Source organism: Hyperolius riggenbachi, chromosome 7 (genome assembly GCF_040937935.1).
Source record: "Hyperolius riggenbachi isolate aHypRig1 chromosome 7, aHypRig1.pri, whole genome shotgun sequence".
Lineage (NCBI taxonomy): Eukaryota > Metazoa > Chordata > Amphibia > Anura > Hyperoliidae > Hyperolius > Hyperolius riggenbachi.
The window spans coordinates 155,795,997-155,822,789 of NC_090652.1; the positions used below are offsets into that span (position 1 = coordinate 155,795,997).

General features: G+C 46.4%; 1 protein-coding gene across 1 annotated transcript in view; it reads left to right on the forward strand.

Annotated features, from left to right (window-relative positions):
- LOC137525697 (uromodulin-like) overlaps window positions 1–24,981 on the forward strand; it is a 61,819-nt gene extending 36,838 nt beyond the window's left edge. Inside the window, exons 9-10 of the mRNA XM_068246859.1 lie at window positions 18,177–18,203; window positions 24,723–24,981. Coding sequence (XP_068102960.1) covers window positions 18,177–18,203; window positions 24,723–24,790 — 95 coding nt within the window. The 3' untranslated portion in view covers window positions 24,791–24,981. The remainder of the gene's footprint in view (window positions 1–18,176; window positions 18,204–24,722) is intronic.
- The last annotated feature ends 1,812 nt before the right edge of the window (window positions 24,982–26,793 follow it).

The window sequence follows — 26,793 nt, forward strand, 5'->3', positions numbered from 1 at the left end:
AATTGCACTTACCCATTGAACCCACTTAACTCTAAAATAAGCACACACCATTGCTGGATTAAGGCCGCGGCCATTTTTATTGGGGTTTTTAAATGTCTAATTTTGTTACCTTTATTAAATAAGTACAACCAACATTTTCTTTATTCAACAATCCAAAAACAAACTGAAAGTTTTTATAATAACTGCCAGTAATCTTTACTGGTCACTCCAAACGGACCACCCATACCTGGGTGCCATTTCCCATGAACTTTACCTACAAGAATAGGCAAATACCCCAATAAACAAATGACCAGCGACAGGGAGGGGTGGGCGGGACAGCTCCTCTTCAGACGGGGATTTTGGATGACGCTATCCAGCCGCTTCCTCCTTTTATATTACGCACTCGACGCGGATTGGCTGCCTTCCTCTGCCAGCCGGCTTGTGCGCCCAATCAGCACTAACAGCTGCGAAGCTTTCCCCAGATACTGGGGGAAAGCGTACCTGCGGGGAGAGAAGAGAGACAACACCTGTAAGGTAATTAAACTCCCCCCTCCCCCCCTTAGGCAGGGCACGGCAATTCCATGCAGTGCTCTGATCATTCCATTCTCCGCTCTGTACATGGAATTGCACTTGCCCATTGAACCCACTTAACTCTATAATAACCACACACCATTGCTGGATTAAGGCCGCGGCCATTTTCATTGGGGTTTTTAAATGTATAACTTTGTTACCTTTATTAAATAAGTACAACCAACATTTTCTTTATTCAACAATCCAAAAACAAACTGAAAGTTTTTATAATAACTGCCAGTAATCTTTACTGGTCACTCCAAACGGACCACCCATACCTGGGTGCCATTTCCACCTGCCGGCCTAGAACCTAGGCTGGCCACACCCCACCACCGCGGCCCTTTCAATGGCTGAGTGTAAATTAGCATTCAATATATCCAAGCCAATGCTTGACAAATGAACCTTATCATTCCTAAACAGGCCAGGCTCCCTTCCTTCCAATTCAATATGGCGGAATGAAAAACCACCAATCATGGGAAGGAATTTCTCTAGAGACCGATTTATTCTTTTCCTAATTTTGTTCATGAATTTGAGATCTGAGGAGAGAGACCAAGATAGTCTCGGAATTATTTCTGAAAAAATTATTTTTGCACTTGGCAAAAATCTCGCCAAATCGAATAAATCCGATCTCATGCGCTGCAAAAGGTCTATAGTGTTAAATTTTGCAATATCATTTCCCCCTAAATGAATTAGAAGGATATCAGGAACCGGCCAACCATGCAATTTATTATAGATAGCAGAACTGAGGTTCTCCCATTGAAGACCTCGGATACCCAGCCAAAAGACTTGAGCTTCATCCTTGCTCAGCAGCAAGTTCTCGGAATATGGCCTGTTCTTAGCCCTCCTCTGGGCCCAGTAAATAAAAGAATGGCCGACGATCCAAATTATTGTTTTACCTGCAAAACATTAAATAGACAAATGAGGTCTAACATATAATCGGAATCTGCTAGATTCCCACCGACCAATCCGCTGCACGACCTCATCCGGTAATCCATGCCTAACTGCCTCAGTTGCTGCCCCTATTCTGAAAGAATGGGAGGAGAACTTCAAACCTCCCAAACCCAGATGAACCAGACACTTGCGAAAAACCGCCTTAAACTGGAAGGCCGATAAAGCCGTCCCATCCCTATGCACCAAAAAGGACCTAGCCTGGCATCTAATATTAGCAAATAAACCCACCAACCTTACCGGACAACAAAATTCCCCTTCTAACTCAGCAATTGCTAACCAAACTCCTTTGCCCGCCTGATCGGTCTTTGAGCGCTGAATGCTCAATTCTATCACTAATGATGCGAACATGATCAGCTTCCAGAGGGGAAAATGATGATTTATTGGGAGCAACCACCTCTGAAATTCTCAGCGCACCAAAAAATGCTAAACTGAAAGCGGCTCTAAACAAAGCTAACTCATAACTATCAACACAAAACAAGCTCAGCACTTCTATTATTTTTTTCAATAAATCAAACGACACTGGCCTTCTAACATCAGGATGTCTAGCTCCTTTGGCAAAGCCTTTCAGCAACTGTCTAACCAACGGGTAGGAATTATGACCAGGAGCCTGAGCCAATCGTCTAAAAAATGATATCCCGGCCAACAACTTTGCAACTTTATTCACCGAGAACCCCTGTTGCACACAATTAGAAATGAAAACCAAAAACACTTCACTTGAGTCACAAAGGGGATGTACATTATACTCATCTGAAAATTTGCACCATGTAGACCATGCTTTGTTATAATCAATCCAGGTCCGGGGGGCAACCGACCTTTCCACTAAGCCTGAAATCAGGACCAAATGATCCTCCATAAATGTTCTGGGCAACTCTGTCCTTCCTCTTCTGCGACTGTCAGAGCCCGGAATGTATCCCATTGCTGCCGAGATAAAGAATCAGCAATTAAGTTTAATCTTCCAGGTAGATATTTCGCTTTTATCCACACATTCAATTGTAAACAAAGGAGAACCAAATGCCTAAGCAGCTTGACAACCATACTAGATTTTGCTGACAAGCAATTAATCGCAAACATGACTCCCCTATTGTCCGTCTGCAATAGGATCCGCTTATTCTGAAAGCATAACGTTAAAGCCACAACGACTGGGAAAAGCTCTAATAACAATATATTTTTTGTAACGCCGCCCTCAATCCAGGATTGAGGCCAACTCTCTGCAGACCACTGGCCTTGCCAAAAAGCCCCGTACCCAACGGAACCTGCTGCATCCGTAAAAAACTCCATCCTGTCATCCAGCACAAATTCACTTTGCCACAAAGACCTACCATTAAAACCAAGCAGGAAGCTATGCCACACCAACACATCCTCTTTAAGTTCTCTATCTAGCGAAACATGCCAACCAGGGGACTTCAGCCCTGCTATAACTGCTGCCAACCTTCTCGAAAAGACCCTGCCCATCGGCATCACTCTAGAAGCAAATGCCAAATGACCCAAAACAGACTGAATCTCTTTCACTGTCTATCTTCTTTTTACTAACAAGACATTTAACAATGCTTTTAAAATCTCAATTTTTTTATTTGGTAATCTAAACTCCATTCTCACCGTGTCCACCGTAATTCCTAAGAATTACAAAGTGGTACACGGACCCACGGTCTTCTCGTGCGCTAGAGGCACACCAAACTCCTCCATGGTCTCACTGTAAACTTGCAACAGTGTCTGGCAAGTCTGGGAATCTCTTGGTCCAATGAATAAAAAGTCATCCAAGTAGTGCACTAAAGCACCCCCAGACGCCCTCTGACTCACTGACCATTCTAAAAATTTGGAAAAAGATTCAAAATAAAAACATGACAGTGCACAACCCATTGGGAGACATTTGTCAAAAAAAAATTGGTTGTCAAAACAAAAACCCAAAGATTTAAACGCATCTGGGCAGATAGGCAACAAACGGAATGCAGACTGAATGTCCGCCTTAGCTAGGAGAGCGTTACTCCCAAATTTCCTAATTTCATCCAGTGTCTTGTCAAACGTCAGATAAGACACCGATGCTAAAGACTTATCTATGCTATCGTTTAAAGAACTATTACGTGGGAAGGATAAGTGGTGAATCAACCTAAACTCCTTCTCCGACTTTTTTGGTACCACACCTAGTGGTGAAATTCTGAAATCCACGAATGGAGGTGCCAAAAAGGGGCCCTCCACCCGACCTAAGTGCAGTTCTTTAGCAATTTTGTCAAACGCAACCTGTGGATGTAGATTAACTGACTTTAAATTCGGGACAGTAACGCATCCCTAACCATCGAATATCGGCAGCTTAAAGCCTTTTTCAAAACCCTCAGTGATTAGCTGGCTGCTCGGCTTGTCTGGGTAGATTCTTAACCACGGAGCCATTTTTTGAAGCCTCACTGGTGTCCAGGCTTTTATGAAAAAGCTCCTTCGTGCTATTTTGCGCCTGCAACCCGACCCTCTTAAAACAGCGGGACATCGGGTGCATTCCACCACAGAAGTTGCATTCATGCCTGTATCTGTAATTTTGAAGGAACTTGCATGTGCCCTCATTGTAGGCAAAACACAAGCCCTTCTTAACCGCCGAAACAGGCTGTACTGCTGTCTGAGCTTGTTTTTGTTTTTGCTGCGGGAGCATAAGACTCAGCCACAAGCCTAAATCCTTCGTTCCCCATGAAAGGGAGGACTGAACAGACATTCTCTGACGATATGCCTCGTCATATTGGAACCACGCTAGGCCTCCAAATTGTCTATACGCCTCGCTAATCACATCCAGGTATTGGAATAAGCTGGTGCACAATTCAGGCTTTCTTTCGCCCAACACACTCGCATATATGCAAAACGCCTGCTACTAATTATTAAAATTACGCAAGACAGGACGGCGCCTGTCTTCTTCACCATCTTTCTTATCTTTAACAGTGAAATCTTTGTAAAAGGGCAGCAGAGATAACAGGTCAATATAATCTCCACTCCAAATTTTCTCCTTCACTGAAGTACTTAGATGAAAACCAAGTGGAGATAAAACACATGGTAAAGCCTCCTTATAATGAGACTCAGCAATACCAGGTTTTAACACAGGTGCTACCATAGGCTGCTTTCTTTGAGCAGCATAATCAATATTAGCCCAGGCTGCAGCCGGAGCCGTTTGTACTGAAACAGTAGCATTAACAGCCTGCACACTAGCAGCTTCATTCAACACATTTTCATTATTTAATGACACCTTCTGCTGCAGCTGCACAGATTTAACCAGGGAATCAATAACAGCAGACATTTCGTTTAAACGAGAATTAATAGAATTCATACTGCATTGCGCAGACAACTCACCCGGGAGAACCGGTGCTCTGGAGTCCTCAGCTACTCCACCAAGCGTGCCCCGACTAGGACCCTCTTGTGGCTCCAAAGCGGCCGACGCTGCTTGCCCACCTGACTGGGCAGGCCGGAAGCGTCCCTTTTTTGGCATGGGCCGGCAGCTAGCTGCCCTATTAGATCTCGCTGGAGGGGAAAAGCGCCTCTTAGCCTTCTTAGGCCTCTTTCCGGGCCCGCCCCCGACTGGAGCAGCCACCCCCTCAACTCCGGAAAACTCCGCCACAAGGTGTCCCTCATGCTCGTCTCTCCGAGATACATGGCCTCCCAGCTCCTCCTCCAGTTGACCCGCTTCCTCTTCCCGCGGCCCCGCCGCCATACGAAGTGCGTAATGTCCGCCTCCTCTCGTCTCCGCCATGTTGTCCGGCTCCCTGGAAGGTCCTGCCACGGCCGCCTCTTCCTCCTCGGCCCCGCACCTCATGAGGGCTGCCAACCACTCCGCACCGTCCTCCGCCCCGGCTCTCCTCATTACTGCAGCCACGATATCTTCTATCGTCACAGCTCCTCTTCAGACGGGGATTTTTGGATGACGCTATCCAGCCGCTTCCTCCTTTTATATTCCGCACTTGACGCGGATTGGCTGCCTTCCTCTGCTAGCCGTCTCGTGCGCCCAATCAGCGCTAACAGCTGCGAAGCTTTCCCCAGATACTGGGGGAAAGCGTACCTGCGGGGAGAGAAGAGAGACAACACCTGTAAGGTAATTAAACCCCCCCCTCCCCCCCTTAGGCAGGGCACGGCAATTCCATGCAGTGCTCTGATCATTCCATTCTCCGCTCTGTACATTCTTTTTGCCTCAAAGACCTCAATGCATTTATGTGAAAATGTGACATCTCATATGCGAAAATGTATTTTCTTATGCCTCATAGACGTGAATGCATTTGTTGCAAATAACAGAAAATTAAGTAAAATCAAGACTACCTATGAAATTGCGTAATTGAGGAATCTTGGGAAAAATAAATTATTCATTATGATTAACACTAGTGCTGTCACTGCTGTGGGGCAATATAAGGGCCACTTGTAGTTGGCTAAGACCTCTGAAGTAATTCTGGGGTTTTGTACCTTCATATTAACAGAAGTTCTTCTTAAAGGACCACTATCGCAAAAAATGTAAGATTTAAAATACATGAAAACACATACAAATAAAAAGTATGTTCTTCCAGAGTAAAATGAGCCATACATTACTTTTCCGCATAGAAGCTGTCACTTACAGTAGGGGGTAGAAATCTGACAGAGCTGACAGGTTTTGGGCTAGTCCATCTCTTCATGGGGGATTCACAGCATGGCCTCTATTCTTTATAAAGACACTCTCTGAAAAGCATTTATACAAAGATTCTGGCCAGCCTAACTGCTCGCTACACACTTTTTTTGGCAGCTGGTCTGAGCAACTGCCATTCACTAAGTGCTTTTGAATATAATGAAAACCCTGAGAAATCCCCATTAGGAGATGCAGTACTTCAAAGCCTGTTGGTTCTGTCTGTTAGATTTCTAATACCTACTGTAAGTGACAGCAACATAGGAAAAAGGTAATATATGTCTCATTTTATTTAAAATTGTATGATTTTCACAATAGTGGTCCTTTGAAGAGACACTGAAGCGAGAATAAATCTCGCTTCAGTGCTTATATTCAGCAGGGGCATGTGTGCCCCTGCTAAAACGCTGCTATCCCGCGGCTGAACGGGGGTCCCTTCACCCCCAACCCCCCCCCCCCCTGCAAAATCTACGGCCAACTTGGTCGTAGATTTTGCTGCTCTTGAGGCAGGGCTAACGGCTGCAGCCCTGCCTCTCAGTGCCGTCTATCAGCGGCGCATCGCCGCCTCTCCCCCGCCCCCCTCAGTGAAGGAAGACTGAGAAGGGCGGAGGAGAGACGGAGATATGCGCTGACAGACGCCCATGAGGCAGGGCTGCGGCCATTTGCCCTGCCTGAATGCGGAAGAGATCCCTGCAAAGAACGCAGGGGATTTGGGAGGTAAGGGACCCCCGTTTAGCCGCGGGATAGCGGCGTTTTAGCAGGGGCACACATGCCCCTGCTGAATATAAGCACTGAAGCCAGATTTATTCTTGCTTTAGTGTCTCTTTAAAGAAAACCAGAGATAGTTTGAACTACAGGTACACACGTATGAGTTACTCGCCATCCTCCAGCGGTCTTCCGTTCAGCCGCATTCGGCCCCGGGGCTGATTGCGGCTGAGCAGCAGATCGTAGAAGGACTGTGAGGGACTCACATGTGCTTATGGGGCTGGAGGAAGCCCCAGATAAGTATCAAATCTGAAGTTTAACCACTTCCCTACTCTTGCCACGCTTATCTACGTCCCACGGGGCGGATAAGCGGCTCTGTCTACTTACCTCTGCTCATGATCGCTGCGTCCCTTCCAGTGGCGTAGCTACAAACCTCTGGGCCCCGATGCAGAATCTGTATGTGGGCCCCCACTCGGCAACAACAGCCCCCCCCCCCCCCCCCCACCAGCAACACCCGGCTCACACACATATACAAATCCCTATAGCTGTGCATGGCATGGCTACAGCAATTCAGCTTTCCAGCAGCATGGGTGCCACTTTCAATTTGCAAACATACGCAGCACCCAGAGGAAATGGGGCAATTAGTAGCAAGATGCCAGTCTGAAGGAATTACAGTAGAAGCCCTTTATAGTAAACTCAAAGGGAATGGGCAAAGTGGCTTACTATATCAGAAATTCCCATACTCAAGTATAGTATGGTACTGTATATTCATTTAGTCAATGATTGGGAGTATTTTTTTTTGCAATGCTTTTGCAAGCAAGTACAGACAGTGTCTAAGCTAGAACAAAATGCACAGTGCTCAATATGCAGGGATTTTGTGATATCTCAATATTCAGGGATTTGCATGCAATAAACATGCAACAGCTTGCACAGGAAGCTTAGGTCTCACCAGTTAGTGCAGATACAGTACTGATAATGTGCTCTGTCCACGTCTGTGCAGCACGGATGATGCTGTAGCATTGCAGCCATGCACAAGCAAGTCACAGATAACAGGCAATTACCTCATTAATTAGGCAGCAGCTTACACAGGAAGCATAGGTCTCACCAGTTAGTGCAGGTACAGTACTTATAGTGTGCTTCTCTGTCCACATTTCTGTGCAGCCTGGATGATGCATTAGCATTGCAGTTATGCACAAGCTAGTCACAAATGACAGGAAATTCCCTCATTAATCAGGCAGCAGCTTGCACAGGAAGCATAGGTCTCACAGGCCCACAGTAGGGTGCAGTTAGCAAGCAGGCTACAAGTGTCTGTCTGCCAGCCTACTCACCAATCCTGGATCTCTGACTGACATATGATGCATGCGCCTGCCCACTTTTCGCTAGAGCCGGATAAAAAATACCCAAAGGGCTAAAAACAGGTTTACCATTAGAGATGTCCCGAACGGTTCGCCGTCGAACGGTTCCAGGCGAACACAAACGACAAGGCCATGCCTGGCTACATAGCTGTAAGCAGTGGCTGCATTGTGTAATGGTTAAGTGCTCTGCCTCTGACACAGGAGACCAGAGTTCGAATCTCGTCTCTGTCTGTTCAGTAAGCCAGCACCTATTCAGTAGGAGACCTTAGGCAAGTCTTCCTAATGCTGCTATCTTGTCTAATTTTTCTCTTGGATTGAGCATCAATGGTAAATGCTAGGCCAGCTTCAGTTAGTACTGTTGTGGTACAGTGGTTAAGGTACTTGCCCACCAGACAGTGAGACCTGGGTTCAATTCTCAGCTATGGTATGTAAACTGGCTTTTGAAATAATATAATTCACTGGCAGATGAGACCCTCCTTCCTCCGGGAGGAGGGAGGAGGGTGTCCTAAAATAAGGGTCTGTGTGAAACCTAGATGTTAGCCTGGGACATTTGATGTGTATTTCACTCAATCATGTCTGCCTCCAGGTATTAGAGCCTTTGAATCATGTTTTCTATCATTTTTCTAGGCGTTAGAATTTTTTCTATTTTTCAAAGTTCGCCTCCCCATTGAAGTCTATTGCAGTTCGCAAACTTTTTCGCGAACCGAACCTTTCGCGGAGGTTCGCGAATAGGGTTCGCGAACCAAAAATCGGAGGTTCGCGACATCTCTATTTACCATAGCAGAAGTTCTATTACATCAGGATTTACTATACCAGGTGTAAGTCTCTTACACTTATTATGGCACTTGTCAGTGCAGTTTCTAGGCTAAAATGCACCCAAGGCGAGGGTGTAAAAATTGCGCCCGCCCCCCCCCCCCCCAAGCAAGGTATGGGTGCCCGCAGTATAGGTTAGCCAAGTCTAGTTACACTTAGTATAGGTCCCCCCAGTATAGGTAGCCAAGAATAGGTACCCCAGTATAGGTAGCCAGGCATAGGTGAGCCAGTATAGTTGCCCCCGCTATAGGTTAGACAGGTAGGTGCCTCCAGTATAGGTAGCCAGTATAGTTGTCCCCAGTATAGGTTAGATAGGCAGGCGCCCCCGGTATAAGTTAGATAGGTAGGTGCCCCAGTACAGGTTAGCTAGGTGGGTGCCTCTAATATAGGTAGCCAGAATAGTTGCCCCCAGCATAGGTTAGATAGGTAGGTGCCCTCAGTATAGGTTAATTAGGTAGGTGCCTGCAATATAGGTAGCCAGTATAGTTGCCACCTGTATAGGCTAGCTAGGTAGGTAGGTGTCCCCAATACAGGTTAGATAAGTGCCCCTAGGCTATAGGTTAGATAGGTAGCTGCCCTCCCAGTATAGGTTAGATAGGTAGCTGCCCCCCAGTATAGGTTAGATAGGTAGCTGCCCCTCAGTATAGGTTAGATAGGTAGGTGCCCCCCAGTATAGGTTAGATTAGGTAGCTGCCCCCCAGTATAGGCTAGACTAGACAGGTGCCCCCCAGTATAGGTAAGATTAGGTAGCTGCCCCCCCAGTATAGGTTAGATAGGTAGGTGCCCCCCAGTATAGGTTAGATTAGGTAGCTGCCCCCCCAGTATAGGTTAGGTAGGTGCCCCCCAGTATAGGTTAGGTAGGTGCCCCCCAGTATAGGTTAGATTAGGTAGCTGCCCCGCAGTATAGGTTAGATTAGGTAGCTGACCCCCCCCCCCCCCCCCAGTATAGGTTAGATAGGTAGGTTCCCCCCAGCATAGGTTAGATTAGGTAGCTGCCCCCCCGGTATAGGTAAGGTAGGTGCTCCCCAGTATAGGTTAGATTAGGTAGCTGCCCCCCAGTATAGGTTAGATTAGGTAGCTGCCCCCAGTGTAGGTTACATAGGTAGCTGCCCCCCAGTGTATGTTAGATTAGGTAGGTGCCCCCCCAGTATAGGTTAGATAGGTAGCTGCCCCCCAGTATAGGTTAGATTGGTAGCTGCCCCCCAGTGTAGGTTAGATTAGGTAGCTGCCCCCCAGTGTAGGTTGGATTAGGTAGCTGCCCCCCAGTGTAGGTTAGATTAGGTAGGTGCCCCCCAGTGTAGGTTAGATAGGTAGCTGTACCCCAGTGTAGGTTAGATTAGGTAGCTGCCCCCCAGTGTAGGTTAGATTAGGTAGTTGCCCCCCAGTGTAGGTTAGATTAGGTAGGTGCCCCCATGTATAGGTTAGATAGGTAGCTGTCCCCTATAATGGAGGGGGGAGCCGGAGCCACGGGAGGGCAGCCCGACCTCTCCCTCCCTCTCCTGGGCGCCCTCCGTGCTCCCCCCTCAGATGCAGAGCGAGCAGCCAGGAAGCGCTGTTTACAACTCACCTCCCTGGCTCCAAGCGCTGCTCTCTTGCCGCCGGTCTTCTCCTATCTGCCTACACGCTGATACACACGCTGCTTCCGGCTAAACAGGAAGCAGCGTGTGTATCAGCATGTATACAGAGAGAAGAGACCGGCGGCGAGAGACCGGCGCTTGGAGCCAGGCAGGCGAGTTGTAAATAGCGCTTCCTACCTGCTCACTGACTATGCAACTGAGGGGGGAGCACGGAGGGCGCCCAGGAGAGGGAGGGAGAGGTCGGGCTGCCCTCCCTGTGGCTCCGGCTCCCCCCTCCATTACAGCGCCCCCCTCCCAACAGCGCCCCGGGCGGCGGCACGCCCGACACGGCAGTAGAAACGGGCCTGGCACTTGGCTAGAACACGGACACAGTTTACAATAGCCAAATGTTTACTATAGCTGAGTTTACTGTAACGGGTGTTCCCCCAGGGACACAGAGCCAGCTGGCAGACCTACCATGTCTGACAACCTCCTTCCTAGTGGTCTCTGCTGTCTCTGCAGAGTATTCATAGAGGGGTAAATTCACCTGCCTGGCCTGCGCACTCCTCCGTCCGCCTATGTGCTTCTGACCTTCACCCTCGCAGGTGCCTCTTCTCTGTGACACATAACATGCTGCGGGGGTCACAGAGAAGAGGCGCCCACAAGGATGAAGGTGAAAGTACACAGGCTGATGGAGGAGCATGCCGGACAGACAGTTAGGTTTGCTCCACTGCAAATATGCTGCAAGGCCCTGGAGGACCACTATTCACTGGGAAGATGGATGTCAGACATGAGGGATTCACAAGCTGGCTCCAGGTCTACTAGTAGTAGAAACTACTATCTGGGGAAGTCAGGAACAAACCTGGAGAGACCTGGGGAGTCCGCCAGCTGGCTCTGTATCCCTGTTGGAAACTTGGAATCCCCAAAACTGGGGTGCCTGCGGGCGAAGGGTGGGTTAACTTACCCATGCCGCTGCCTTAGCCGATGCGCACCCACTCGCATTCCATGTCATTCCTATGCTTCCTCCTTCAACCCATAAACGGAACGCAAGTGGAGCGCATCGGCTAATGTGGTAGTGCACAACAGTAGTATGCGTGTGCAGTTTGGGCTGTTGTGCATGTGGTGGGGTTGCAAATAGATCAAACCACGCACACACATACTAAACTGTGCAAAGCAGTTCTACTCCCTGGGGCCGTGGGCATAAAGCCCACGGTCGCGCCTGTGTGCTGGAGGGGCCCATGTGTTCCAGGCTACTGTGGTGAGTACTCACACCACGGCACACCAGAGTGCCATTGTGCCGCGTCCACACGCAATGGGACTCTGTTGTACTGCTGCTGTGTCCATGCAAGTACCCGTCACAGCCACCTGGAACACACACAAGTCCCTCCAGCACACGTTCAGTACAGGTCACGGGCCCTACGCCCCTTTGGTGTATGTGTGGTTGGGGCTATTTTCAGTGTGGTGGGAAAATGGCAGTGACGGAGGTAAAAGCCAACTCAGTACTCACTGAAAAACAGACTGTCGACTCCACCAGACAGTCCACAGATCTGGAGGAGACAGGCGAGCCAAAGACCACCTAGCAGCCAGGCACATGGCATTACTAGTATGATGGATTTGGAGGTGACAGGTGAGCCAGAGACCCCTTAGCAGCCAGGAAAATGGGTCTGGCTGACTGGCTCTATCTCTGCAGCTCACTCCAGAAAGATTGGGAGGAGCCAGGCCAGCCAGATGTCAGTGAAGAGCCAACTGCCACAGAGGAGATGGGTTGGAAAGAGAGACGGCACCAGAGGGAGAAAGGGAAAGTGACGTGAACTAGTCACTGAAGCGGCCGCTGCGGTCTGCGGAGCAGCAGACACGTGCAGAGGCGTATCTGGGTAGTACGGCGCCTATGGCAAACACTTAAATTGCACCCCTCCCCCCAACACACACACATACATCACAGTCACATGCCGTCAGATAATTCAAGTAGTCACATGCCGCCAGATAATTCATCAAGTAGTCACATGCTGCCCAATACAAATTGTAACAGTCAACTACGCCAGATAAAATAATTAAGTAGCCAGGTGCCTCACAATAAACAAATTAAATAGACAGATGCTTCAAGATAAAACAATTCAGAAGCCAAGTTCATCCTGGATACATAAATTAAACAGCCATGTTCACCAAATACAAGAATTAGGTAGCTATGTGCCCATAGATATCAGTATTAGGTAGCAACATGTGCCCCTAGATATTTGGTAGCCATAGCGGTCCCGCAATTGCTGCCTGGGTGCTTGCTGGGGCAGGGTGCAGATTGGGGCAGATTGCAGCAGGGTGAAGCAAGGTACAGGTTAGAGCAGGCTGCAGCAAAGTGCAGGGTGCTGGTTGGGGCAGGGTGAAGGTTAGGGCAGACTGCAGATTGCTGGTTGGGGTATATTGCAGCGGGGTGCTGATTGGGGAAGATTGCAGCAGGGTGCAGGATGTTGTAGATTGCAGCAAGGTGTTGTTTGGAGCAGGGTGCTGGCTAGGGCAGTGTGCAGGCTGATGGCTGGGGCAGGGTGCTAGTTATAGGGCAGTGTGCAGGCTGATAGATGGGTGCAGGGACAGGGTGCAGGCTGGTAGCTGGGTGCAGGGACAGGGTGCAGGCTGGTGGTTGGGTGTAGGGACAGGGTGCATGCTAGTGGCTGGGTGCAGGGACAGGGTGCATGCTGGTAGCAGAGACAGGGTGCATGCTGGTGGCTGGGTGCAGGGACAGGGTGCATGCTGGTGGCAGGGACAGGGTGCATGCTGTTGGCTGGGTGCAGGGACAGGGTGCATGCTGGTGGCTGGGTGCAGGGACATGGTGCAGGCTGGTGGCTATGTGCAGGGACAGGGTGCATGCTGGTGGCTGGGTGCAGGGACAGGGTGCAGGCTGATGGTTGGGTGCAGGGACAGGGTGCATGCTGGTGGTTGGGTGCAGGAACAGGGTGCATGCTGGTGACTGGGTGCTGGGACATGGTGCATGCTGGTGGCTGGGTGCAGGCTTGGTGCAGGGTCAGGGTGCAGGCTGGTGGCTGGGTGCAGGGACAGGGTGCATGCTGGTGGCTGGGTGCAGAGGCTGGGTGCTTGATGGTGGCTGGGTGCAGGGACAGGGTGCATGCTGGTGGCTGTGTGTAGGGACAGGGTGCATGCTAGTGGCTGGGTGCAGGGACAGGGAGCAGGCTGGTGGCTGGGTGCAGGGACAGGGTGCATGCTGGTGGCTGGGTGCAGGGACAGGGTGCATGCTGGTGGCTGGGTGCAGGGACGGGGTGCATGCTGGTGGTTGGGTGCAGGGACAGGGTGCATGCTGTTGGCTGGGTGCAGGGAAAAGGTGCATGCTGGTGGCTGGGTGCAGAGGCTGAGTGCATGCTGGTGGCTGGGTCCAGGGACAGGGTCCATGCTGGTGGCTGGGTGCAGGGACAGGGTGCATGCTAGTGGCTGGTTGCACAGACAGAGTGCATGCTGGTGGCTGGGTGCAGGGACAGGGTGCATGCTGGTGGCTGGGTGCAGGGACAGGGTGCATGCTGGTGGCTGGGTGCTCTTACAGACCTGTCCATGTCAGATAGTGCTAGGTCAGGTCTCCTCCTGGTGCCGTCCCCGCCGCCTGTCCCTGATCATCTTGTCATAGTGTCATTATACTTCAAATCATGGGAACTGCAGAGTCACAGCCCGCGCACGCTACCCGCGCTTACTGTATTCAAAATGCGGAAGTGACGTCATAGGTCAATGACGTTACTTCCGCATTTGTAATAAGTTCAGTGTGGGTAGCGTGCGCGGGATGTGATTCTACAGTTGCCGTGCAATCTGAAGTATAATGACACTAATATGACAAGATGATCATGGACAGGCGGTATTAGTTAGTGCCTGTCACCCGCCGCCCGCCGCTATCAGAATTACATGCGTGCGGCCCGTGGGGTCCTCCAACACACAGCCCCCGGGCCCCCTGGCTTCTTCAGGAGCCAGGCCCGGTCGTGATGGCGACTCCTGCGACCACAGGCCCTACGCCCATGACTCCCTCCCGTTTGCATTCACCGCAATTCCGTCCCTCCATGATCGGGCAATGAGAAACAGCTGTTCTCAAACCCGATCTCTGTGCCTGTGATTAATCAGAGCCCCCAGCGGCTCTGATTCAAAAAGAACCTGACTGTAAACACAGCCTGTAACACTTTAGTTCTGTCTTTTATTTATAGAACACAGAATTAGTGTAGCACCATCTTGATGCCAAAAAGTAAAACTACACCCAAATACAATATAATACATTTTCACATACAAAAATTAAATAGATTTTAATTATTTTTAGCTCCTTCCACCCCACCCCATAGTTACCAAAATAAAATTACATCATTAAAAATATAAAAAAATAAACCTTTATAAAAAGTTACCTTTGGGACTTTTTTATATGTATGTTATGAGGGTATATTACTGTTGCTTTTGTAAATAAAGGCATGTAATTATTATTATAGTATAAAAAAAACATTAAATGGACAAAAATACACCTTTATTTCCAAATAAAATATTATCGGCAGGCATTGTGCTAGGGACACAATTTAAATGTTGTACTAATTATGACAAATGGGTAAATAAAATGTGTCTATTTTATCAACAATAGCACATTTTATTTTTAAACTACGAGGGCGGTCCCAGAAGTACCCAGCCTGACCAGGAGATGGCGGTAGTTGTTTGAAAAATACCACTGTATTAGAAAGTAGACAATCTATAAAGCATATGTTTCAAGTTTGAAGACTCCACATTCTTTAGTATTTGTTTGGCAGCCATCAATAGTGAACGTGAATTTGTGAAAATGGAGAAAATTGGTCATCGTTATGTGATACAATACTTTTATTTAAAAGGCCTCAGCCCAACCAATATAAAAGCTAAACTGGAATCTACTCTAGGTGAGTCTGCTCCTTTGTTTACAACAGTAAAATATTGGGTAGCAGAGTTTAAATGAGGCCGTACGAGCTGCCAAGACGAGCATCGCAGTGGTCGACCAAATGAGGTGACAACTCCAGAAATGGTGAAGAAAATCCACAAAGTGGTACTGGTCTGGATGATCGTCAAGTGAAAGTGCTAGCTAGCAGACATAGTAGGCATTTCAAAAAGCCCGGTACATCGCATATTATCTGAAAATTTGGACATGAGAAAGCTGTGTGCAAGATGGGTGCCGCGTTTGCTCACACTCGAGCAAAAACAGTGTCGTGAAGATGTTTCAATCGAATGTTTAACGACGTTTCACAGCAACAAAGCAGAATTTTTGTGCCGTTTCATAACCATGGATGAAACATGGGTCCATCACTTCACACCCGAGTCAAAAAAACAATCAAAACAATGGACTGAACAGGGAGAACTGGCTCCCAAAGAAAGGCAAAGACCGTTTCATCTGCAGGCAAGGTCATGGCGTCGTTTTTTGGGATGCGTGTTGGATAATTTTCATTGACTATCTTGAAAATGGAAAAACAATCAACGGCGAGTATTATGTGAACTTATTGCAACATTTGAGCGAAGAAATAAAGCATAAACGGCCACATTTGGCTAAGAAGAAAGTGTTGTTTCATCAAGAAAATGCACCACCTCACAAATCCGTAATTGCAATGGCCAAAATTAATGAATTTAAAGTTTGAATTGCTACCTCATGCACCCTATTCGCCAGATTTAGCCCCCTCGGATTATTTTCTGTTCGAAAACTTGAAAAAATGGCTCAGTGGTCAGTGATGGTGGCAATTAATGGGTAGCAAGACAGTTCTTATTATAAAAATGGTATTGAACTTATTGAACATCACTGGGAAAAGTGTATAGAGCTGAAAGGAGATAATGTTGAAAAATATATTTTTTCTCCAAATGTTTGTGTTTTCTTGATTGGGTCGGGTACTTCTAGGACCGTGTACAATGTCTGAAAGCTGAGAAATGGTGATATTTTTTTTTTGTTTTTTTTTCTTCTTCTTCCCTGCAAAATGCATACAAAATAAAATAATTCTTAGAAAATGTATTGCCCAAAGAAAGCCTAGTTTGTCCTGCAAAAATAATATATAGATCATTTCAGTGTAATAAGTAGAGATAAAATTATTGGCGAATGAAAATTGCTCTGGTTTTGAAAGGGAAACACAACCTGTGGTAGGGAAGTGGTTAAATCATCTCAGGTACACGTTAAGCATTGAGAAAGCACTGCCACTTTAGACATAGTCTTATTCTGACAGAAAGCTTCCAAATAATAGGACAAATAGTCTGCCCTGCAACACCATTATGTTGGAACACTGGAGAGGACTCTATGCACAGATCCAACTTTGATTGGCCAATGATTGGCGAAATGTACCACTTTCAGGCTTAAAGAGAACCAGAGACGAAGCACCCTCATGTATTTTATTACATTTATCAGTGGGAACATGACAGTAAACACCTTTCATGCTTTTAGCTTTATTCTTCTCAGTCTAATCTATCTGTTATCAACTAAGATAAGAATCCACCGACTGATTCAGTCTAGGTTTGACCTGGAATCATTATAGCTGAGTCACTCTTCTGTGGAGTCTTTTCAAGCCCAAGCCTGCCCCCTCCTGGCTCAGATTTCCTACTCAGAGCTGTTGACATGGGAGGGGCTGCTGCTGCCGAGAAAGAAGCTCTGAAACAGACAAGTGTATCTGTGTGCAGTGTGCAGACAGTCATTATCTACTGTATGCAGTTTCATTTCTATGAGAGACACTTCCTACAGGCAGCCACACAGCATACCAGAATCATAAAGTTGAAAGCAGACAGATGAAAGGCTGCAGCAGCCCTGCTTGTCTATAGTCTCATAGAGGCTAGACAGCACATCCAGAACAGCTTATAACCTGGAAGCAGAAGGGATATGAGCCGGCTGCCATATTGGATATTTCCTGGAGCAATAATGGATAAAAAACACTCATAAAGGCACACCAGAGTGGAAAAAATTATCAGGTAGAGCATTTATTCTTTACAAGCTATCAACTGATATGTTTATTTTGTGTGAATCGTTCATCTCTGGTTCCCTTTAAGAATCTTTGCAAATAGAAGATTTTCTATCACAGATTGATAAGGATAAAGGGGCCCTGAGCAGACTGCGTGGGTTTTCATTTAAGCATACCCACAAATACATGGTAATACCTCACTTACTGCTGTGATGTTAAGCTTGGGGCCGGCGACTCTCAGCAAAATCGCACTGTGACCCCAGAAGCAAAAGTTGGATCATGTGGTCTGCACATGTTCTGGCTTCTGTCATCCTCCTCTCAGCCTATCTGTGCCCCAGCAGCACGTTGCTGTACTCCGTGCACAGAGGAGCTTCCGGGGTCACAGCGTGACTTTGCTGAGAGTTGCTGACCCCAATGCAATTCACACCGGCCGGACCAGGGGGCAGAAAGCTTTACAACACGGCAGGTAAGTGAGGGGTATTACCATGCTTAAATGCATACCCACGCAGGCTGCTAAAGGTCCCTTTAAGCATTCAAAATATATTTAATTTAATTTCTCAGATATGTTTTGATTGCCTTGTGCACAGGTGGGGAGTGTGTAGTAGAAATTGTCTTTCCAAATAGCTGGCTTAGATAAAAACTTTAGGACCCTGACCATTATATTGTTTTTAGGAGTTTAGCGTGAAAAAAATATAATTTATATTTATATATTGTTTTCTCACAGATAAAGAGACCGATACAGACAGCGTTGGTAAGTACACATTTCTTCTATTAAATATACTATATAATAAAACTGTAGCTTTTTATGTGTGCGATTTATGTACAGAAGGAAGCAAACAGACTCAGAACTTCTTGCAGAACTTTTTTCATCTAACAATCAAACAACTGCAACAAAATAACAGTAATAAAGTCAACTTAACTCAGGTGGATAGAAGTTTGTGACATGTAAACAGGATACCTGATAACTAATGTCATAATGGCTGCTGCGTTTTCGACCAGCATCGAAAATTGTATGCGGCCGCATATGCGGATAAATGTCTGCAATAATCCGCATGGAAATTGATTCTATGCGGATGCTTATGTCTTTATGCGGAAAAACGTCCGCAATAATACGTAAGAAAATTCTCTGTAAGCGGACGCTTATGCCCTTATGCGGAAAAATGTCCGCAATAATCCGCTAGAAAATTTGTATGCGTACGCTTATGCCCTTATGCGGAAAAATGTCCGCAATAATGCGCAAGAAACTTCTCTGTATACGGACACTTATGCCCTTATGCGGAAAAATGTCCGCAATAATGCGCAAGAAACTTCTCTGTATGTGGACGCTAATGCCCTTATGCGGAAAAATGTCCGCAATAATACGCAAGAAACGCGAAAATGAGGGGCATTAGGCGAACATTTACGTGGAAAATATTTGATCGAAAATTTGCCTTTCGAAACGAAATTAGGCGAAAATTCGGCGAAACGAATTTTTGCATTATTGCTCATCACTGATAACCAACACACCATCACATAAAGATGACAATAATAATAATGCTCAGTGTAATTTTCCTTCTTAAGACAGAAGGTATTTGCGATAATTCAGCTTTAAGTGAGCAAATGTGGTTAGCCACAATGCATCACTGCTGAATATGCAAATTATCTCTTTATGCCCTTGAAGCCAGGCTTACGTCCAGAACCGCTGGTTTATAGAACGCCTATAGCTTATAACTTTTACAGAGCCACATCAACCTAACATGCAGACAGCCTGTTTTGGACTTTTGGTCCTCATCAGTGCATAGCAGGGGTTGAGGTTGGTATGGCTCTATGGGATAGGGGCTTGGACCAGTACAACAACAGAGTAACCAAGCAGCTCGGGGTGACCCAAAACCCCTAGGAAAGTATAGGGAACTAAAAGAGTCCAAAAAAGTCCTTCTACTAAAAGCAAAGGGAAGGACTTTTCAGTCTCTTTAAATCCTCTATACTTTCCTAGGGGTATTGGGTGACCTCTAACTGCTTGGGCATTCAATAATAATAATAAAACCCCTGACAATTTAAACCTGGTAATACCGTCTCTGGTGACAGTATTGTATATCTTGCACAGTGCTCCTTGAACTAGTTTTATATTGCAGGGACCGGTCCCCCTAATGGATGGGGGGATTTCAAATTTTTCTGAAGATCTCTCTGACACTACTTCCCATAAATATGCTGATTAAGGAGAGCCACATGTATGCACCCGAAGGAAGATTTTAGGTATACGCAAGGCCGGATTTGTGGAAAGGCCCCCGAGGCCGGTTCCTAGGGCGCCTGATTGCAGAAGGGCGACTGTGGGTGTGCAGCCATCCACACCATTCCATTCCTGAAATTATTCTGAAAGTTGCTTGGTCGCAGCCACCCGCTTCGCTAAGCACACTAACCTGTGTGTACGGGCAGGCAGTGCAGCGGGCAGCTAAACAGGAGTAGGCAAATAGAGGAAGTGGAACAGAGGGGGAGCTGTTAGGACCAGCAGGCAGCGGCCGCACGCTCATTGCAGCTTAGCCTGCTGTAACAACGTGCCTCCAGCTTTGCCCTCCAGTACAAACATCTTTGTTGTCAGCCGAAGTTGCTTTTGAAGCCACCCGAGCGACTAGGCAATAAAGAAAGGGATTCCCGTCAGAGGTGGGTCTGCTGCCGATCATTAAGTTTCCCCTCTCTACAAGTCACTCACAGTGACAGTGTATAATCTGCAGCCTCGATGCCCTGTGCTACATATCTGTCCATCCGTTATGCTCTTCAGCACGAAGCAGCCTGTTGCTGGGATGTCTGATGGGGCCAGAGGTTAGAGGTCTCGTAGCTGCGGGGACCTGATGGGGATGAAGGCTAAGCTGCTGATAAGATAAAGTGTCTGACTGTTCCTCCTGCCTCTGTGTTCCAGTAACAAAAAAATGTGTAACCCCCACCCCACACACACACACGCTGTGTATATATATATATATATATATATATATATATATATATATATATATATATATATATACACTCTCTCTCTCTCTCTGTCTGTGTCTCTCTCTTTCTGTCTGTCTGTGTCTCTCTCTTTCTGTCTGTCTGTCTCTCTCTCTTTCTGTCTGTCTGTCTGTGTCTCTCTCTGTCTGTCTCTCTGTCTCCCTCTCTCTCTCCCTCTCCCTCTCTCTCTCCCTCTCTCTCTCTGTCTCTCTCTGTCTCTCTCTCTCTCTCTCTCTCTCTCTGTCTCTGTCTCTCTCTCTCTGTGTCTGTGTCTCTCTCTCTCTCTGTGTCTCTCTCTCTCTCTGTGTTTCTGTCTCTCTCTCTCTCTCTCTGTCTGTCTCTGTCTCTCTCTCTGTCTGTCTGTCTCTCTCTTTCTCTGTGTCTCTCTCTCTGTGTCTCTCTCTCTCTGTGTCTGTCTCTCTCTGTGTCTGTCTCTCTCTCTGTCTCTCTCTCTGTCTCTCTCTCTCTCTGTCTCTCTGTCTCTCCTTTTTGATCCATCAGCACTTCGTTTGTGTTAAGAAAAAAAACCAAACCTCATTCACTTGCAAAAATCGCAATTGTGATTTTTCTGCAAATCAATACCAGCTTTAAAAATCAACAACAACAAAAAAACACTGCCAAATCAAAAAGCCCTTCACAATGTGTCTCAGGCCTAAAGCAATCCCGCAGCAAATAAAAATACATTTTCATATAGATGCCTCATTGGTGGCGGCCGGGACACCTCTCCATAGTCCTGAGATTTTCCACATCTTCTTACACACCACCATAACAGCAGTCAGTCCGTCTTTGGGTGAATTGGTTTCCTCAGTGTGCAAGTGTGGCCATGCCCAAGCATGTCTATGGTGGACAAAGCGATTAAGGTCGGTGCATCATGTCCAGTAGTATGAAGGTGTCCATGCATGGCCTCTTTTCTCTGCGCACAAGTGCCTTCGTTCTACTGGGTATGCAGGAACCTTACTTGTGCATGCCCATTATGGACACACTCAACCATGTCCATGGCAGCACTCACACACTGAAAAAACGAATGGACCCAGCACTGGCATGGTGGGGTGCAAGAAGCCTTGGGAAGCCTCAAGACCATCCAGAGGCTTCACACTAGTGAGGTGCCTACATATTTATTTCTATTCTCTTCAGGATTGCTTGACACACAATAAATACATATATATTAGTGATGATTTTCACAGGAGCACTGGAGTAAGTGGCACCCTTTAGTATTTGCTATGCTATTTGCTATGCAGCCTGTACAGCAACACAGCACATTTTAGTCTCCACTCTGCGTAATGCGCATGTGCCAGTTATTGCATGTGTGTGAGGGAAACAGCTGAATGCAGTGGATCTTAGAAGTTCCCTCTTGAGTACATAGAGGGCTATGTTGCTGAACAGCTTATAGTAAAAGGTACTGCTTCCTCTACTGCTCCCATTGGAGGGATGGAAGTCATTGGAATGATCCAACGTTATCCATGCAGCGTCCATGGGGCATTACATTAAATTCAGAAAATTGCTGGTTTTATTGTGGGAGAATGTTTGTGTTTGGTGTGGGTAGTTGGTGAGGATGTTATTATTTTGTGTGTGTGTGTGTGTGGGGGGGGGGGGGGGGGGGGGTATGGTGACATCGGGCCTAGGGTGGTAAAAACTACAAATCCGGCCCTGGGTATACGTACCCTGCCAATAAACCTAGGAGGGCTGCATTTCTTTTAACAAAATTTCCAACTGAGAAGCAAAACAGATACAGCAAACAGTCTTGCTAATCCTGTATTCAGACATCCTGGACAGCATTGCCACTGTATCAAAAACTAAAAAATATACCAAGAGGAGATAGGCAGCACAGTCTTTTCTGAACACCATAGGATCCAGTGCCTTTCCTCTCCATAGGTAAGTATCAGACTTTTTTAAATCACTACAAATTTGCTGTGAGATAGTGAAGACAAAAATTACACTAGCTTCAAAGAAACTCACTTTAAAAAGGAAGAGAAAGCCTAAAAATAAAGAGAGAAAAGCAATAGCCTATAGACACAGGAATAGAAAATGATTTTTCATTTTTCAAACCAAGTGAATTATAAGCCAAAAGGTCAGATGGTAACAACCAGGGGCGCCTCTAGCCATTTTGTCACTGCAGGTGAGAAATCTGTGACGCTCCCCCCTCTCCCCGTGTTGCCCCCACATGAAAATAATCGTAATGTTGCAATGTTTCACCATAAAATAATCGTAATTTGGCAATGTTTCACCAGAAAATAATCGTAATGTGGATAGCGGTTCACAATAAAATAATTGTAATGCAGCAATGTTTCACTAGAAAATAATCTTAATGTGGGCAGCATTTCACCAGGAAATATTCGTAATGCGGAAATCTTTCACCAGAAAATAATCGTAATGCAGAAATCTTTCACCAGAAAATAACCGTAATGCAGCATTGTTTCACTATAAAATAATCATAATGTGGGCAGCATTTCACGAGAAAATAATGTGCACCTGTAAAAATAAAATTACTCACCTGCAGAAGACTCCTCTCCCGGTGCGCAGCTCCCTCGATCATCTTCCTGCAGCCAGCGGCTACAAAACTCCTGCACTGACACAGGCAGAGCAGGGCTACGGGAAGATGGCATCTGAAGCACTGTACTAAAGACACAAATAGTCTCCAGTGCAGGGCTTCGAATGCCATCTTCCCGTAGCCCTGCTCTGCCTGCTGGAAAACTCCCGCAGGCTGAGGTGAGCTGTGGGCTACGAGGTGTGAACTAGCAGAAGCCAGTTCACCACCTGGGGGGTCCCACAATCTGGCGGGGAGGTTGGGAACACGGTCCCCTCCCCGCGGCACAGTGCCCCAAGTGACTGTTTGGTCAGCCTGGTGGACCAGCTGCCCCTGGTAACAACTAAGAAGCAGATTTTATGAACTATGACTACAATGCACTCTCGCCTTAGCAAACATTATCAAAGGATGCGGAGGACACCAACGAAACCTTTATTCATCTTATCATTCAAGGAGCTACCTGTTGCACAAGGAAAGCAATGGTTTAAGCAGAAAGAATTTGGCTTCTTTTTGGAAAAAAATGCCAAAAGGGGATATATGTAAATGTAGGTATTTAGAGGCAGTACAAGGAATGGCTATATAGCCCTCATGCATGCCTTTCCAATTTTTTTCAAGCACTCTTGCAAACCATAAACTGACTTTAGGTTGTTAAACGTGCACCAAGGGTCAGAACACAAAGACAATAGAAAAAATGAAAATCCTTCAGTTTAGTATCCACTGTAGCATTTTTGGAAGTTTCAGTGTAGTGGGAAGGTGTAAGAAAAAACTTTTTTTCCCTCATTCATAGCAGGAACAGCCTTCCTAAAACAGCTAATGGCTGGATGAAAACCATTGGAGTAGACACACATGCGCCCATAGTGCAGGGGTGCTCACACTCGATTCCCCAAACTTGCCTTAGGAAGAGTCCACTCCACTAAAAAAAAATCCTAAAACATAAGTAGGCAAAGCCCATTCCCCTAAAAAAGACAGACAAAGGCTGTATAGGTTGCCAGGTACAGGTGGTGTCCTCGGTATAGGTAGCGAGCTATAGGTGCTGCAGTATGGGTAGCCAGGCACACATTTAATATTTCAGGACACAGGAAACTCGACAGGACAGGGCCGAGACTGTAAAGATGTTTGCAATGTTTTCTTTTGCTATGAAGGAAAGAGGAGGTCTGATGGAGTGGTTCATGCCAGAGCAAGCTGGGCAAGAGATAGAACAATGTCTTTGGCCAGCATTCGGCCACAGATGCATTTAGGGGGGTCTGGGGCACTAAACGCAAGATTCTTGGCACAGGCTGCACCCACCAGCTGCCTTGGCTAAAACGGGTACTAAACTTAAGGGTAGACCAACATTTATAAATCTCATGACAGATTAATGTACAAAAAACATACATACTTTCTCTATGTAGTAGGAAAGAGGAAACAGACCTTGTGCTGAAATGGCACATAAATAAATGTGATAGAGATTGTCTGAGAAATCTCAACAAACTTGCTGCCTTTCTTCTGGTTCTTTTGCATGATTTGTACACAAAAAAACCCTTGGATTCACTATAGCTGGCCAGACAGAGAAGAGTTCATAGACACTTGTTATGCCTAGTGCCGCTTGTAGTAATCTATTTTATACCATTTACACAGCACCACAAGTCATAAAAATGTGCAAATAAAGTTAAGTGGAGAAAGAGACATAGGGATAGGAAAATATGTACAGATCTAGATTTTACAAGTCTTTGACGTAGTACTATAAAACTTTTATTTGCATTACAATGTTTTAATGTTTTGTTTTTTTTTACCTTTTATTTATAGGCAAAGCATCTGGGTTTAGTATTGCTGCGCTTCTTGTTTTGGCCTTGGCAAACATCTTCACAACCTAAAAATAAATGAATGAATCATTATCATCATTATCTAAATGTTATAATTTCACTAAAATCTTTATGACTAGGTGAATAACTCTGTTTCTGATCTACAATACAGTGTTCTGCAACTGATGTAAATGAAGCAACGGTTTTAATACCTGATATCTGAAATATACTGTAAATAATAAATCAGAATACTGTAACAATTACATTCCTGATGGTTGTTGTTTGTTTTTGCATGTATTTCATTTTTTTCTCTTACATACTGATATTTACTGTATATGTTAGAATAAAACTGACATTTATATAATTTCCATATGAAAAATAGAGCTCACCTCTAAAGCAAAATTCAAAGAAAACTAAATGATGTCCTTCCCTCTTCACCCCTGATTTTGGACAGCTGTATAGTCCTGAACACCGAGGGAAGCCTCCTGCTGCATTTTTACAGGACAATTGTCACTTGTACTACTTGGATCACTGTCAAACTCTGTGCAGCCACACTCCCCATTGGAAAAGGCACTTTTTCAGTGAAACCCATACAGTAGGTGGTTGTGGGAAGAGTGACATTACCTCCTATTTTCCTCCTCCTCCAACTTAGCTGCACCAATCAGATCTCCCAGCTATTATGGGGACATACATGACATACATTGGGCTATTTGTATATGTCTACAAGCCTTTCATGAGATGGCAGGACTTTCGATGCCATACAGATGACAGACTGGCCAGAGTCAAATAGTGAGAATGCTGATTGTGTAAATATGTTTATTTTACACAATTACTAAAAGTTAAAATGGATTATTACTGTTTATAATATATGTTAAATTGACTTAAAGAGACACTGAAGCGAAAAAAAAATTGATATAATGAATTGGTTGTGTAGTACGGGTAATTACTAGAATATTAGAAGCACAGAAAATATCCTCATATTTTTTTTTCGGTTATATATTGTTTTTTATAACATTGCATCATTCTCTAATATTTGCAGTTTCCCCACTACTCAGCATTCTAAATGATTTTTACAGAGCAGGCTGTGAACTTTTGACCTGTCCTGAACTGTTCTCTGCAGAAGAAAAAGCCTGACAGCTGAGATAATAAACTTCAGATAACAGAGCTGTCTGGGACTTTGAAAGTGGTGGAGCTGAATGGCTTGTTGTGCATCAATAACAACCAGAGTGTCTTAACTCTTCCTGTACTGGAAACCATATTAGACGTATGTCTCTGCTCTCAGTGTTTTATTTCTTAACTGTAATACACATACAAATTATTATATCATCATTTTTTTTTTCGCTTCAGTGCCGATAGGCGGCTGGTCGTTTGTGGTTTTACATGGAAACGTTCCATGTCAGTTCATGGAGGGTGTCTCCGTGAACAGCCTGCAAGCCTCCGATCGCGGCTCGAAGGCTAATTGTAAACACGCGGGGAAGAAATCCCCGCTGTTTACATCAATACGGCGCTGCTGCGCAGCAGCGACGTAAAGGAGATCGGCGATCCCCGGCCTCTGATTGCCCAGGGATCGCCACTGTGTGATAGGCTGAAGCCTATCAGAGGTGGCGCAGGACGCATCACCGTCCTGTGCCGCCCATGGAGCGAGAGGTAGGGAGGAAAGGAGACGGAGGAAGGAATCGCGCTGCGGAGGGGGGCTTTGAGGAGCCCCCCGCTCGGCCACACGGAGCGGCGGTGATCAGACCCCCCAGCAGGTCATCCCCCTAGTGGGGAAAAAAAGGGGGGGGGGAAGTCTGATCGCCCTGCCTTTTACACGATCTGTGCTGCGGGCTGGAGAGTCCACGCAGCACAGATCATTCAAAACAGCCCAGGTTCTTAAGTGGTTAAAGGGCTACTTAACCTTCCTGGCACACTGATTGCCACCGCCCCGCGCTCAATCACCGCTATCCGTCGCGCCACCCCCCCCCCCCCCGATCCCGTGCGCTGCCTGGCCAATCAGTGCCAGGCAGCGCTGAGGGGTGGATCGGGACTCCCAATGACGTCACAACGTCGGTGGCGTCATCCCGTCCCATCGCCAT